General features: G+C 43.5%; 1 protein-coding gene across 3 annotated transcripts in view; it reads left to right on the plus strand.

The window, feature by feature from the left end:
- The window catches only part of LOC118374826 (ryanodine receptor 3-like), a 251,864-nt gene that overhangs the window by 127,115 nt on the left and 110,862 nt on the right, over positions 1-13,887 (plus strand). For all 3 annotated transcript variants that reach the window (XM_052471367.1, XM_052471368.1, XM_052471369.1), the window contains 10 exons: positions 649-752; positions 2,286-2,369; positions 4,538-4,697; positions 5,981-6,125; positions 7,851-8,056; positions 8,382-8,556; positions 10,712-10,920; positions 11,067-11,230; positions 11,419-11,619; positions 12,210-12,375. In XM_052471367.1, the coding sequence (XP_052327327.1) occupies positions 649-752; positions 2,286-2,369; positions 4,538-4,697; positions 5,981-6,125; positions 7,851-8,056; positions 8,382-8,556; positions 10,712-10,920; positions 11,067-11,230; positions 11,419-11,619; positions 12,210-12,375 (1,614 nt within the window). The remainder of the gene's footprint in view (positions 1-648; positions 753-2,285; positions 2,370-4,537; positions 4,698-5,980; positions 6,126-7,850; positions 8,057-8,381; positions 8,557-10,711; positions 10,921-11,066; positions 11,231-11,418; positions 11,620-12,209; positions 12,376-13,887) is intronic.

Consider the following 13,887-nt stretch of genomic DNA (forward strand, 5'->3'; position numbering starts at 1 on the left):
TTACAAATCAACTGTCCCGCGGTAATTACAAATAGATTGGCCCAAGGTAATTACAATTAGAGTGACCTGAGGTAATTACAAATAGATTGGCCTGAGGTAATTACAATTAGACTGGCCCGAGGTAATTACAATTAGACTGGCCTGAGGTAATTACAAATCAACTGTCCCGCGGTAATTACAAATAGATTGGCCCAAGGTAATTACAATTCGAGTGACCTGAGGTAATTACAATTAGACTGGCCCAAGATAATTACAATTAGACTGGCCCAAGGTAATTACAATTAGACTGTCCTGAGATAACCTAGCGAAATACACAGTGCAAATGTGTTGAAGTTTTATTTGAAAAATGCTGATTCAGTTAATGGGTTTGTTTGGATCTTCATTCTCCCATTTTGAACTATTGTAGTCTACATTATCAGTAACACATTTGGTGGTGTATCGTGATTGGATCGTTTAAGTTTCCATTTGTTACACATTCATCTCAGCACCCAGAGCGAGTGTTTTCGCTGTCACAGCAGACTATCGTTTGATAGACTAGCTACGCAGTGAATCATTTAAGTTTTTGTCAACCCGTTCTGTCAACAGTTGCAAATCGGTTTGTGCATCCAGACGTGAGCCATGCTAAATTGCCTCTCCTCCCCCCTTCAGGTTCGAGATGACAACAAGAGGCAGCACCCTTGCCTGGTGGATTTCACCAAGCTGCCTGAAACAGAGAGCAACTATAACCTGCAGATGTCTAGTGAAACTCTCAAGTGAGTAGCTAGGCTAAGATCGTAAACACATATACATACTGTATCACATGACTCATTCCATCCAATTACACTGAAAAGAGTAGCCACCGATGACAACCAAGCTGACATCTCAGTATCTCCAGTAAAATGATCTACCTCTTCCGCACGCGGTGATTGATAGCCATGTTTGACTAAGAGGATGTTTCATACTTGGCTAAGTAATCGACAGATAGGCTATTTAATTGAGGCTGTTCGTACCAGGAAGTGTCTTTCGAAGGAGTGCCTGTGTGTTGACTCTGTGCATTGGGGGGGGGGGGGTGATGACTCACTGATTAGGTGGATACTGGGGCTCTGAGCTGAGAGCTCCTCCGGGGCTCTTTAAATCAATACTCCCCTGGTTTTACTCACTCGGGGAGATCTAACTCATTAAATGCAACTAGCTTCTTCAATATTTTCCTCATACAGCCCACACGCAGTTCATGTGAATCAGTATTTGGGGAATTCTTTACTAACTGAAAGGTACAGCTGCAGCACTGACATACAGACAGAGAGTTTAAAGTTTGTTTGAAGGGGAAGATCATTTTCACCTTAAAAATACACCTTTATAATGAAGTGTTCCGCGTCATCGCATTTTTCAGACTTACAATAGAAGGCTTGTTATTCATAATGTGATGAGTAGATTGGATCATCATCATTTAGATTTAAAAAATGAAAAAGCAATCACTATTCACCAAAACAAAAGGACATTACTGAGCGTGTAGTGGTGTAGAAAATGTCCTGTCGGCTATAGACGATATCAGATACGTTTCTGTCTGTCTTAGGACAATATGGCATATTCCACTTTATAAGACTGGAGACATTGGCAGAATCTTATTTAATAGCCCACAGACAACAATGACATGGGAGCCTAATCTGCTGATACTGACAAACCAAATGATTTGTATATACAGGGCATCTGGAAAGTATTCAGGCCCCTTTACTTTTTACACATTTTGTTACGTTACAGCCTTATTCTAAAATAGATTAAATACATTTTCCTCATATCCCATAATGACAAAGTGAAAACAGCTAATGATCACGCTTTCTGTTACACAGTAGTGGCCTATTTTGAATGATTGTATAGTAGTAGGCAAATTAGACTATATAATGTTGTCATTTTAATTCAATTTACTTTAGGCGAAGCTTCTGAATAGCAAAGTTACTGATGCTTTTTTGTTGTTGCAAATAGTTGTTTTTATTGCGTCACATTACGATCAATAAAACAAATATTTTTTTCAACTTACTGGTGCTGATCTCATGAAACAATGACATAGTATATAAATGGAATAGATTCGTGGCAGGTGTGGCCAGGGTATCTGTCTGCTAGGGTCCCAAAAAATGTCTACTTTTAGAAAAACTATAAAAAAATATAGACTAAGTTTCAAGTTGTATTAGTCGTATGTACAGGATATGCCTGTTATACACTGTCCAATGAAATGCTTACTTACAGGTAACAAAGCTATAATAGTGAGGTTTTAACTCGTGTATTTCTGTCTCTTTCTCTCTGTGTGTCAGGACCCTGCTGGCACTGGGATGTCATGTGACACAGACTAACATTAACGCTGAGGAAGATCTAAAGAAAGTCAAACTGCCCAAGGAGTAAGTCATGTTGTGTCTACTAGTGGACCTATCTGTTGTAGCAGTAGGAGGTTGATTCTAAAACCCTGCATGGGGAGAAATGTACTCAGAGACTGTGACTTACTATTATTGAGATGACCAGTCAATAAAGCAATGTGAGAGAAATAATGATGAATTCATTAGGAAATCAGAGGGAGTCTTGTCTTGTGGTTTGAGACACTTCAACTACAGCTCTACAGTTCTACAGTTCTACTGCTCTACAGTTCTACAGCTCTACAGTTCTACAGCTCTACAGTTCTACAGTTCTACAGCTCTACAGTTCTACAGCTCTACAGTTCTACAGCTCTACAGTTCTACAGTTCTACAGCTCTACAGTTCTACAGTTCTACAGCTCTACAGTTCTACAGTTCTACTGCTCTACAGTTCTACAGCTCTACAGTTCTACAGCTCTACAGTTCTACAGTTCTACAGCTCTACAGTTCTACAGCTCTACAGTTCTACAGCTCTACAGTTCTACAGTTCTACAGCTCTACAGTTCTACAGTTCTACAGTTCTACAGCTCTACAGTTCTACAGCTCTACAGTTCTACAGTTCTACATTTCTACAGTTCTACAGCTCTACAGTTCTACAGCTCTACAGTTCCACAGTTCTACAGCTCTACAGCTCTACAGCTCTACAGTTCTACAGCTCTACAGCTCTACAGTTCTACAGTTCTACAGCTCTACAGTTCTACATCTCTACAGCTCTACAGCTCTACAGTTATACAGTTCTACAGCTCTACAGTTCTACAGATCTACAGGTCTACAGCTCTACAGTTATACAGCTCTACATCTCTACAGCTCTACAGTTCTACAGCTCTACATCTCTACAGCTCTACATCTCTATAGGTCTACAGCTCTTCAGTTCTACAGCTCTACAGTTCTACAGTTTTACAGTTTTACAGCTCTACAGCGCTCTAGTTATACTGTTCTACAGCTCTACAGCTCTACAGCTCTACATCTCTACAGCTCTATAGCGCTCTAGTTATACTGTTCTACAGCTCTACAGTTCTACAGCTCTACAGCTCTACAGCTCTACAGTTTTACATCTCTACAGCTCTCTAGTTCTACTGTTCTACATCTCTACAGCTCTACAGTTTTACAGCTCTACATCTCTACAGCTCTCTAGTTCTACTATTCTACAGTTCTACATCTCTACAGCCCTACAGCTTTACAACTTGATATGTTCAGCTATGTGATGTCTAACAGGTATATGTTTTGATATGTTCAGCTATGTGATGTCTAACAGGTATATGTTTTGATATGTTCAGCTATGTGATGTCTAACAGGTATATGTTTTGATATGTTCAGCTATGTGATGTCTAACAGGTATATGTTTTGATATGTTCAGCTATGTGATGTCTAACAGGTATATGTTTTGATATGTTCAGCTATGTGATGTCTAACAGGTATATGTTTTGATATGTTCAGCTATGTGATGTCTAACAGGTATATGTTTTGATATATTCAGCTATGTGATGTCTAACAGGTATATGTTTTGATATGTTCAGCTATGTGATGTCTAACAGGTATATGTTTTGATATGTTCAGCTATGTGATGTCTAACAGGTATATGTTTTGATATATTCAGCTATGTGATGTCTAACAGGTATATGTTTTGATATATTCAGCTGTGTGATGTCTAACAGGTATATGTTTTGATATGTTCAGCTATGTGATGTCTAACAGGTATATGTTCTGATATGTTCAGCTATGTGATGTCTAACAGGTATATGTTTTGATATGTTCAGCTATGTGATGTCTAACAGGTATATGTTTTGATATGTTCAGCTATGTGATGTCTAACAGGTATATGTTTTGATATGTTCAGCTATGTGATGTCTAACAGGTATATGTTTTGATATGTTCAGCTATGTGATGTCTAACAGGTATATGTTTTGATATGTTCAGCTATGTGATGTCTAACAGGTATATGTTTTGATATGTTCAGCTATGTGATGTCTAACAGGTATATGTTTTGATATGTTCAGCTATGTGATGTGTAACGGGTATATGTTTTGATATGTTCAGCTATGTGATGTCTAACAGGTATATGTTTTGATATGTTCAGCTATGTGATGTCTAACAGGTATATGTTTTGATATGTTCAGCTATGTGATGTCTAACAGGTATATGTTTTGATATGTTCAGCTATGTGATGTGTAACGGGTACAAGCCAACGCCACTGCAGCTGTCTGAGGTGAAACTGACGGCTGGTCAGGAGGTCCTGGTAGATAAACTGGCGGAGAACGCTCACAACGTGTGGGCCAAGGACAGGGTCAAACAAGGATGGACCTACGGCATCCAGCAGGTGAAGTGCTCCCTTTATCTGTCAAATCTTCAGTGAACAATCGATGCAATTAAGGCCAAAATACCAGGGCTGTTGTTCAAAACAAATCAAAGTTTATTGGTCACGTGCGCCAAATAAATGCTTACTTACAGGCTCTAATCGAGTGTGTGAAAAAAAAAGGTGGTGTGTGTGTGTGTGTGTGTGTGTGTGTGTGTGTGTGTGTGTGTGTGTGTGTGTGTGTGTGTGTGTGTGTGTGTGTGTGTGTGTGTGTGTGTGTGTGTGTGTGTGTGTGTGTGTGTGTGTGTGTGTGTGTGTGTGTGTGTGTGTGTGTGTGCGTGTGTAAGTAAAGAAATAAAACAACAGTAAAAAGACATTTGAAAATAAGAGTAGCAAGGCTATATACAGACACCTGTTAGTCAGGCTTATTGAGGTAGTATGTACATGTACATATGGTTAAAGTGACTATGCATATATGATGAACAGAGAGTAGCAGTAGCGTAAAGGAGGGGTTGGTGGGTGGTGGGACACAATGCAGATAACCCGGTTCTTCAATGTGCAGGAGCACTGGTTGGTCGGCCCAATTGAGGTAGTATGTACATGAATGTATAGTTAAAGTGACTATGCAGATATGATCAACAGAGAGTAGCAACAGGGTAAAAGAGGGGTTGGTGGGGGGGGCACACAGTGCAAATAGTCTGGGTATCCATTGATTACCTGTTCAGGAGTCTTATGTCTTGGAGGTAAAAACTGTTGAGAAGCCTTTTTGTCCTAGACTTGGCACTCCGGTACCTCTTGCCATGCAGTAGTAGAGAGAACAGTCTATGATTAGGTTGGCTGGGGTCTTTGACATTTTTTAAGACCTTCCTCTGACACCGCCTGGTGCAGTGCCTGGATACAGCCCTTAGCCGTGGTATATTGGCCATATTCCACAAGTCCCTGAGGTGCCTTATTGTTATTATAAACTGGTTACCAACGTAATTAGAGCAGTAAAAATACATGTTTTGTCATATCCGTGGTATATGGTCTGATACACCACGGCTGTCAGCCAATCAGCATTCAGGACTCCAACCACCCAGTTTATAAATAACATTATAAACCAATGTCTTTGTCCAATTCTTTAATCTACCAGACATTTTGGAGTGTGATAGGCATCCGATTAACGGATGAGCTTTGACTGCATAAATCTCATGCATTTATAAGTCATCGAACACACCATTCTTGACAGTACACAACATTATTTAACAAGACAAAACCAGTCTAGTGAAGCAGAGGGGTCTGATGCATGTTGTTATGTATCTCTGTAGGATGTGAAGAGCAGGCGTAACCCTCGCCTGGTGCCTTACGCTCTGCTAGACGAGAGAACCAAGAAGTCTAACAGAGACAGTCTGAGGGAGGCCATCAGGACCCTGGTGGGATACGGCTATGACATCGACCCCCCAGACCAAGAGTGTGAGGACATTAGCAATTTAATGGTCAAATAACTGTAGTACTGAACTGTACAGTGCTGTAGTAGCGATCTAATTGTCATTTTACACTGATGTTACATTGTCGGCTGTCATTAAAGACACTTTTCCAGTATCCTTCAACTCATTTATTAGTAAGCAAACAGGTACATGCCTCCTTTACCTCCCTTACCTCCCTTACCTCCCTCATCTCCCCCACCTCCCTTACCTCCCTCACCTCCTTTACCTCCCTTACCTCCCTCACCTCCCTTACCTCCCTCACCTCCCTTACCTCCCTCACCTCCCTCACCTCCCTCACCTCCCTCACCTCCCTTACCTCCCTCACCTCCCTTACCTCCCACACCTCCCTTACCTCCCTCACCTCCCTTACCTCCCTTACCTCACCCATAATATCAGATAATATCTTGCCACTGCCCACCTCCCTCACCTCCCCCACCTCCCTTACCTCCCTCACCTCCCCCACCTCCCTTACCTCCCTTACCTCCCCCACCTCCCTTACCTCCCTCCCTCACCTCCCTCACCTCCCTCACCTCCCTCCCTTACCTCCCCACCTCCCCCTCCCCTCCCCCTTACCTCCCCCACCTCCCCCTCCCTTACCTCCCCCACCTCCCTTACCTCCCTTACCTCCCTCACCTCCCCCACCTCCCTTACCTCCCTTACCTCCCCCACCTCCCTTACCTCCCTTACCTTCCTCACCTCCCTCACCTCCCTCACCTCCCTTACCTCCCTTACCTCACCCATAATATCAGATAATATCTTACCACTGCCCACCTCCCTCACCTCCCTTACCTCACCCATAATATCAGATAATATCTTGCCACTGCCCACCTCCCTCACCTGCCCCACCTACCTTACCTACCTTACCTCACCCATAATATCAGATAATATCTTGCCACTGCCCACCTCCCCCACCTCCCTTACCTCACCCATAATATCAGATAATATCTTGCCACTGCCCACCTCCCTTACCTCCCTCACCTCCCCCACCTTCCCCACCTCCCTTACCTCCCTCACCTCACCCATAATATCAGATAATATCTTGCCACTGCCCACCTCCCTTACCTCCCCCCACCTTACCTCACCCATAATATCAGATAATATCTTGCCACTGCCCACCTCCCTTACCTCCCTTACCTCCCTTACCTCACCCATAATATCAGATAATATCTTGCCACTGCCCATCTCCCTCACCTGCCCCACCTACCTTACCTACCTTACCTCACCCATAATATCAGATAATATCTTGCCACTGCCCACCTCCCTCACCTCCCCCACCTCCCTTACCTCACCCATAATATCAGATAATATCTTGCCACTGCCCACCTCCCTTACCTCCCTCACCTCCCCCACCTTCCCCACCTCCCTTACCTCCCTCACCTCACCCATAATATCAGATAATATCTTGCCACTGCCCACCTCCCTTACCTCCCTTACCTCCCTTACCTCACCCATAATATCAGATAATATCTTGCCACTGCCCACCTCCCTTACCTCCCTTACCTCACCCATAATATCAGATAATATCTTGCCACTGCCCACCTCAATAGTTAGTGTTTGAGGATAGATTTTAATGGACTGCAATAGATATGTTCCTTGGAGACGAATTCAGTCAATCTTTCAGAGTACTAAGATATCTCTCTCGCTAGGCCCAAAGATACCCTACAGTTGTCATCGTTTTGTCATGGGATGAATATCTCCTCTGTGTCCCCAGCCTGTCATATTGTGGAGAGGCAGAGCATTGAGACGGTCCGGTTCTTCCGCGTGGAGCAGACGTATGCAGTGAAGACAGGGAAGTGGTACTTTGAGTTTGAGGCCCTGACCGGAGGGGACATGAGGGTTGGCTGGGCTAGACCAGGCTGTAGGTCAGACTTTGACCTGGGCATGGACGACCAGGCCTACGTCTTCGATGGATACAAGGTAAACAAACAACTCTTTTTATTTTTAAATCATGTTTTAAAAAAAATATATTTTTTAAATTCTTATCTTGACTCTCTTTTGATACGGTTTGAAGTGTATTATCATGTACGTATCGGTCTAGCCTAACTACCCATCTACCTTACTCATTCTGCATTCAGCAATGTTATATTGTTGTCAAACAAGCCAACAACAAGTTGGCTAAATCAGAAAGAAATTACATGCCATGCACCTAGGCAAATGATTGTAGACTTGATCGTACACAACTTTACGTTTCCCGGGTGGTTATTAGATTAGGGTTAGTAATACATGTTGTTTGTTTCCCCAGGGTCGTCGTATGCACATGGGCGCACGTTTCTTCGGCCAGTCATGGAACAAAGGAGACGTGGTGGGCTGCATGATCAACATGGAGGACAAGTCTATGGTCTTCACCCTCAACGGAGAACTAATCATCACTAACAAGGGATCCGAGCTCTGCTTCGTCGACTTCGAGACAGAGGATGGTGAGTTTATCTTTATCCTTTCTCAGTCTCTTGTTGGAAGACTGTAGTCTGTAGTGGGTCCCGTGTGGCTCAGTTGGTAGAGATTGGCAATTTCTCGCATGAAATAGCCTCCATTTCTGAGAACAATTATGGACTGACGAGTTCCAGGAGAAAGTGCTTTGTTTCTGGACATTTTGAGTCTGTAAACAAACCCACAAATGCTGATGCTCCAGATACTCAACTAATCTAAAGAAGACCAGTTGTATTGCTTCTTTAATCAGCTCAACAGTTTTCAGCTGTGCTAACATAATTTGCGAAGGGTTTTCCAATTATCAATTAGCCTTTTAAAATGATAAACTTGTATTAAGGTAACACAACGCGCCATTGGAAGACAGGAGTGATGGTTGTTGATAATGGGCCTCTGTACACCTGTGTAGATATTCCATTGAAAATCAACAGTCATTCACAACATTAACAATGTCTACACTGTATTTCTGATCAATTTGATGTTATTTTAATGGACAAAAAAAATGTGCTTTTCATTCATAAATGACCCCAAACGTTTGAACGGTAGTGAATGTACTCACTGCTGTAAGTCCCCCTAGATACGAGTGTCTGCTACAGTGGTAACGTCTCCTTTTCTCTTCAGGAAGATCGGAGGAGGTTCATCCTTCCTTCGCTAACTTGATGTACTGGTTTATACATACGGTACATTTGCTTTGCATCGTGTAATGCATTGCGATTTATTCAGATTTATTTATGTATTCAAGATGTGCTTCACCAGAAATGTAGTCTTCAGGTTTGGATCTCTTAGAGATCGGAGACGCAGAGCTGTAAACACATACAGCTAATGTCACGACAGATTTCCTCCTCTTCCTCTGAAGAGGAGGTGTAGCAAGGATCGGACCAATATGCAGCGTGGTAGTTGTCCATGGTTTTTAATAATAAAACTCAACATGAACACAAATACAATATAACAAAGTGAACTGGCAACGAAACAGTCCCGTGTGGCACAAACACTGATACAGGAAACAATCACCCACAAAACACCCAAAGAACATGGCTGCCTAAATATGGTTCCCAACCATAGACTTACATAAACACCTAGACTAGAAAACACCCAAAGAACATGGCTGCCTAAATATGGTTCCCAACCATAGACTTACATAAACACCTAGACTAGAAAACACCCAAAGAACATGGCTGCCTAAATATGGTTCCCAACCATAGACTTACATGAACACCTAGACTAGAAAACACCCAAAGAACATGGCTGCCTAAATATGGTTCCCAACCATAGACTTACATAAACACCTAGACTAGAAAACACCCAAAGAACATGGCTGCCTAAATATGGTTCCCAACCATAGACTTACATAAACACCTAGACTAGAAACACCCAAAGAACATGGCTGCCTAAATATGGTTCCCAACCATAGACTTACATAAACACCTAGACTAGAAAACACCCAAAGAACATGGCTGCCTAAATATGGTTCCCAACCATAGACTTACATGAACACCTAGACTAGAAAACACCAAAGTAAACATACAAAACCCCTAGACCAGACGAAACACATAAATCCCCCATGTCACACCCTGACCTAACCAAAATAATACAGAAAACAAAGATAACTAAAGGCCAGAGCGTGACAGCTACACTTAAAGCTGCAAAGCATTGGGGAAATCAGTCGTTGAATTAGCCTGCAAATGAACCTGCTGTTGTTGGAAGACAAGCACAATCCCTCAGTGTAAATCATATCGATTGTTGTGTTCCAAATGAAGCTGCTGTTGTTGGAAGACAAGCACAATCCCTCAGTGTAAATCATATCGATTGTTGTGTTCCAAATGAACCTGCTGTTGCTGGAAGACAAGCACAATCCCTCAGTGTAAATCATATCGATTGTTGTGTTCCAAATGAAGCTTTTTCTCCAGTGTTCTGTGTTCTAAGGTGCAGTGTATCCGAGGGCTTTGCAAATAAGGAGTATTTTTGCACCCACTGGTGGATTGGAGTTAATTGCTTTTGGGTTGTGGTTTAAGACTAGTTCCTTTCCAGACTCATAAGTTAAACTCTAACCTCTGACCTCTACCCTCTCCAGGTTTCATCCAGTGTGTTGTTTTGCCAAGTCCCAGAATGACCTTATAACTTCTAACCTCTGACCTCTACCCTCTCCAGGCTTCATCCCAGTGTGTTGTCTGGCCCAGTCTGAGATTGGCCGTATGAACCTGGGGAAGGACGCCAGCACCTTTAAGTACTACACCATGTGTGGCCTGCAGGAGGGCTTTGAACCCTTCGCCGTCAACATGAACAGAGAGGTCACCATGTGGTTCAGCAAACGCCTGCCTACCTTCGTCAACATCCCCAAGGACCACAGCCACATCGAGGTACCGTTTTAGTATTAAGGGGCCTGGTTACCAGGGGCTTAATGTTGAGCAATATCCACTAAAGCCTGACATCTTAAAGGAAATGGTTCCATTCCTGGTTCTGAGTGCTAATCATTCTCCTCTCCATCTGATTGTACTGGCCCCAGGTGACACGGATAGATGGCACAGTGGACAACCCTCCGTGCCTGAAGGTGACCCACAAGACATTTGGGACCCAGCAGAGCAACAGTGACATGATGTACTGCAGACTGAGCATGCCTGTAGAGCTCCACGCTCCTCATGTCAATCCTGCCGAGTCTCAGAAACTCAGGTCAGAAACAATGTAGAAACACTGAGGTAGAAACACATATATTGCCTTCAACCAAGGCTTTAGATATTCAATTTTTACTATTGGATAATAGACAATAAACATCAATCAATCAATATAATAATATTTTATTAATTCACTTAATGTGAAGCATGATAAGTTAACGCTGATCTTACCTGGTGATTTTCCAGTCAGCCACCAAAAGAAGATGATTATGGCAGCATTACAACATACTATCACTCAGTGAGAGTGTTTGCTGGCCAGGACCCGTCGTCAGTGTGGGTTGGCTGGGTAACCCCTGACTACCATTACCATAGCAAACACTTCAGCCTCAACAAGACACGCACGGTTACCGTAACCCTGGGAGACGAGAGGGGACGAGTCCACGAGAGGCAAGTTCTAGGTTTTTGCTGACATTTATAACTGAAGTGTTGACGTCATTCATTCATTCATTCACATACTCACTCACTCACTCACTCGATCACTCACATGGTCACTCTCCTGATCACTCATGATCATTCCCTCCCTCCCTCGCTGTTTTAACCCTCCCTCCCTCCCTCTCTCTCTCTCTCTCTCTCTCTCTCTCTCCCTCTCTCTCTCTCTCCTCTCTCTCTCTCTCTCTCTCTCTCTCTCTCTCTCTCTCTCTCTCTCTCTCTCTCTCTCTCTCTCTCTCTCTCTCTCTCTCTCTCTCTCTCCCTCCCTCCCTCTCTCTCCTGATCACTCATGTCTCTCTCCCTCCCCTCCCTCCCCCCCCCTCCCTCCTCCCTCCCTCCCTCCCTCCCTCCCTCCCTCCCTCCCTCCCTCCCTCCTCCCTCCCTCCCTCCCTCCCTCCCTCCCTCTCCCTCTCTCTCTCTCTCTCTCTCTCTCTCTCTCTCTCTCTCTCTCTCTCTCTCTCTCTCTCTCTCTCTCTCTCTCTCTCTCTCTCTCTCTCTCTCTCTCTCTCCCTCCCTGTTTTAACTCTCTCCCACCCTGTCCATTCTAGTGTTCGGAGGAGTAACTGCTACATGGTGTGTGCTGGAGATGTTGTCGGCTCCTCCCACTCCTCATCCCGGTCTAACATCGACCTGGAGATTGGCTGTTTCGTTGACCTAGCAACAGGCTTTCTCTCCTTCACAGCCAATGGCAAGGAGCTGGCCACAACCTACGAGGTAAACCTAATACATTCAATATATACTGTAGATTACATTACAGAAGGTGGGCCTACTGCATTCTCCATATAGATTACAGTACAGACAGTTGACCTACTGCATTCTCCATATAGATTACAGTAATGTAATCTATATGGTGAATGCAGTAGGTCAACTGTCTATACTGACTGTAATCTATATGGAGAATGCAGTGGGCCAACTGTCTGTACTGTAATCTATATGGTGAATGCAGTAGGCCTAGTCTACTGCATCCAATACAATACAGTGCAGAAGGTGGACCTACTGCATTCACCATATAGATTACAGTACAGACAGTTGACCTACTGCATTCACCATATAGATTACAGTACAGTTAGTAGGCCTAGTCTACTGCATCCAATACAATACAGTGCAGAAGGTAGAGCTACTGCATTCTCCATATAGATTACAGTACTGTAGGTAGGCCTACTGCATTCACCATAAAGATTACAATACATTAGGTTGGCCTACTGCATTCAGCATATCGATTAGAGTACAATAGGTAGGCCTACTGCATTCACCATTTACAGTACAGTAGATAGTCCTACTGCATTCATCATTTACAGTCCTATTTCAGAGGTCTCTTTTCTCTCTCTCTCTCTGTCTGTCTGTCTGTCTGTCTGTCTGTCTGTCTGTCTGTCTGTCTCTCTGTCTCTTTGTCTCTCTCTCTCTCTCTCTCTCTCTCTCTCTCTCTCTCTCTCTCTCTCTCTCTGTCTCTCTCTGTCTCTCTGTCTCTCTGTCTCTCTCTCTCTCTCTCTGTCTCTCTCTCTGTCTCTTTGTCTCTCTCTTACCCTCTCTCTCTCTCTCTCTCTCTCTCTCTCTCTCTCTCTCTCTCTCTCTCTCTCTCTCTCTCTCGCTCTGTCTGTTGTCTGATGGCTGCCTGGCATTGATACACTGTGTGATACATTGTCTGGCCCCATTTCCAAGTCTTCGCTGCATCCATAATGGCACCCTATTCCCTATATAGTGCACTACTGGTCAAAAGTAGGGCACTATAAAGTGAATAGGGTGCCATTTGGGATGCAGTCTCTCTGTCTGATGCCTGGCTTTGATACACTGTGTGATTGTCTGATAGGCATCAGAGGGGCAGTTTAAAAGATTACTAAATCCATCGGCTGTCTGAATGCAGGCCAAGATGACCCAAACGTCAGTGATCTTTAACTGGACTCCAAAATCGAGAGCTGTGCCTGTCTTCTCTCCAATTCAGACCACAAGAGGCAGATGAGTTGTGAGGGCTGTGTAGTTACAACATGGTTCCGTTTGAGTGGCATACAGACACAGATAGGTAGTCTGGAGAGACAGGATTACCATCTCGATTAAATCATACTTAGAATGCTGAGCGTTCCACCTTGAGTATTTAGAGGGTTCTAGAACTCAAAGGTGGAAATTCCACAAGCGTCAATCCCTGAAGTATTGTTGGTGATGTGTCCTGGATGCTGAGCAGATTGTTAGCATGGACATTGAATCATATCAAGTGTATCGAGTGCAACTCAA

The sequence above is a fragment of the Oncorhynchus keta genome, chromosome 19, assembly GCF_023373465.1.
Source record: "Oncorhynchus keta strain PuntledgeMale-10-30-2019 chromosome 19, Oket_V2, whole genome shotgun sequence".
NCBI lineage: Eukaryota > Metazoa > Chordata > Actinopteri > Salmoniformes > Salmonidae > Oncorhynchus > Oncorhynchus keta.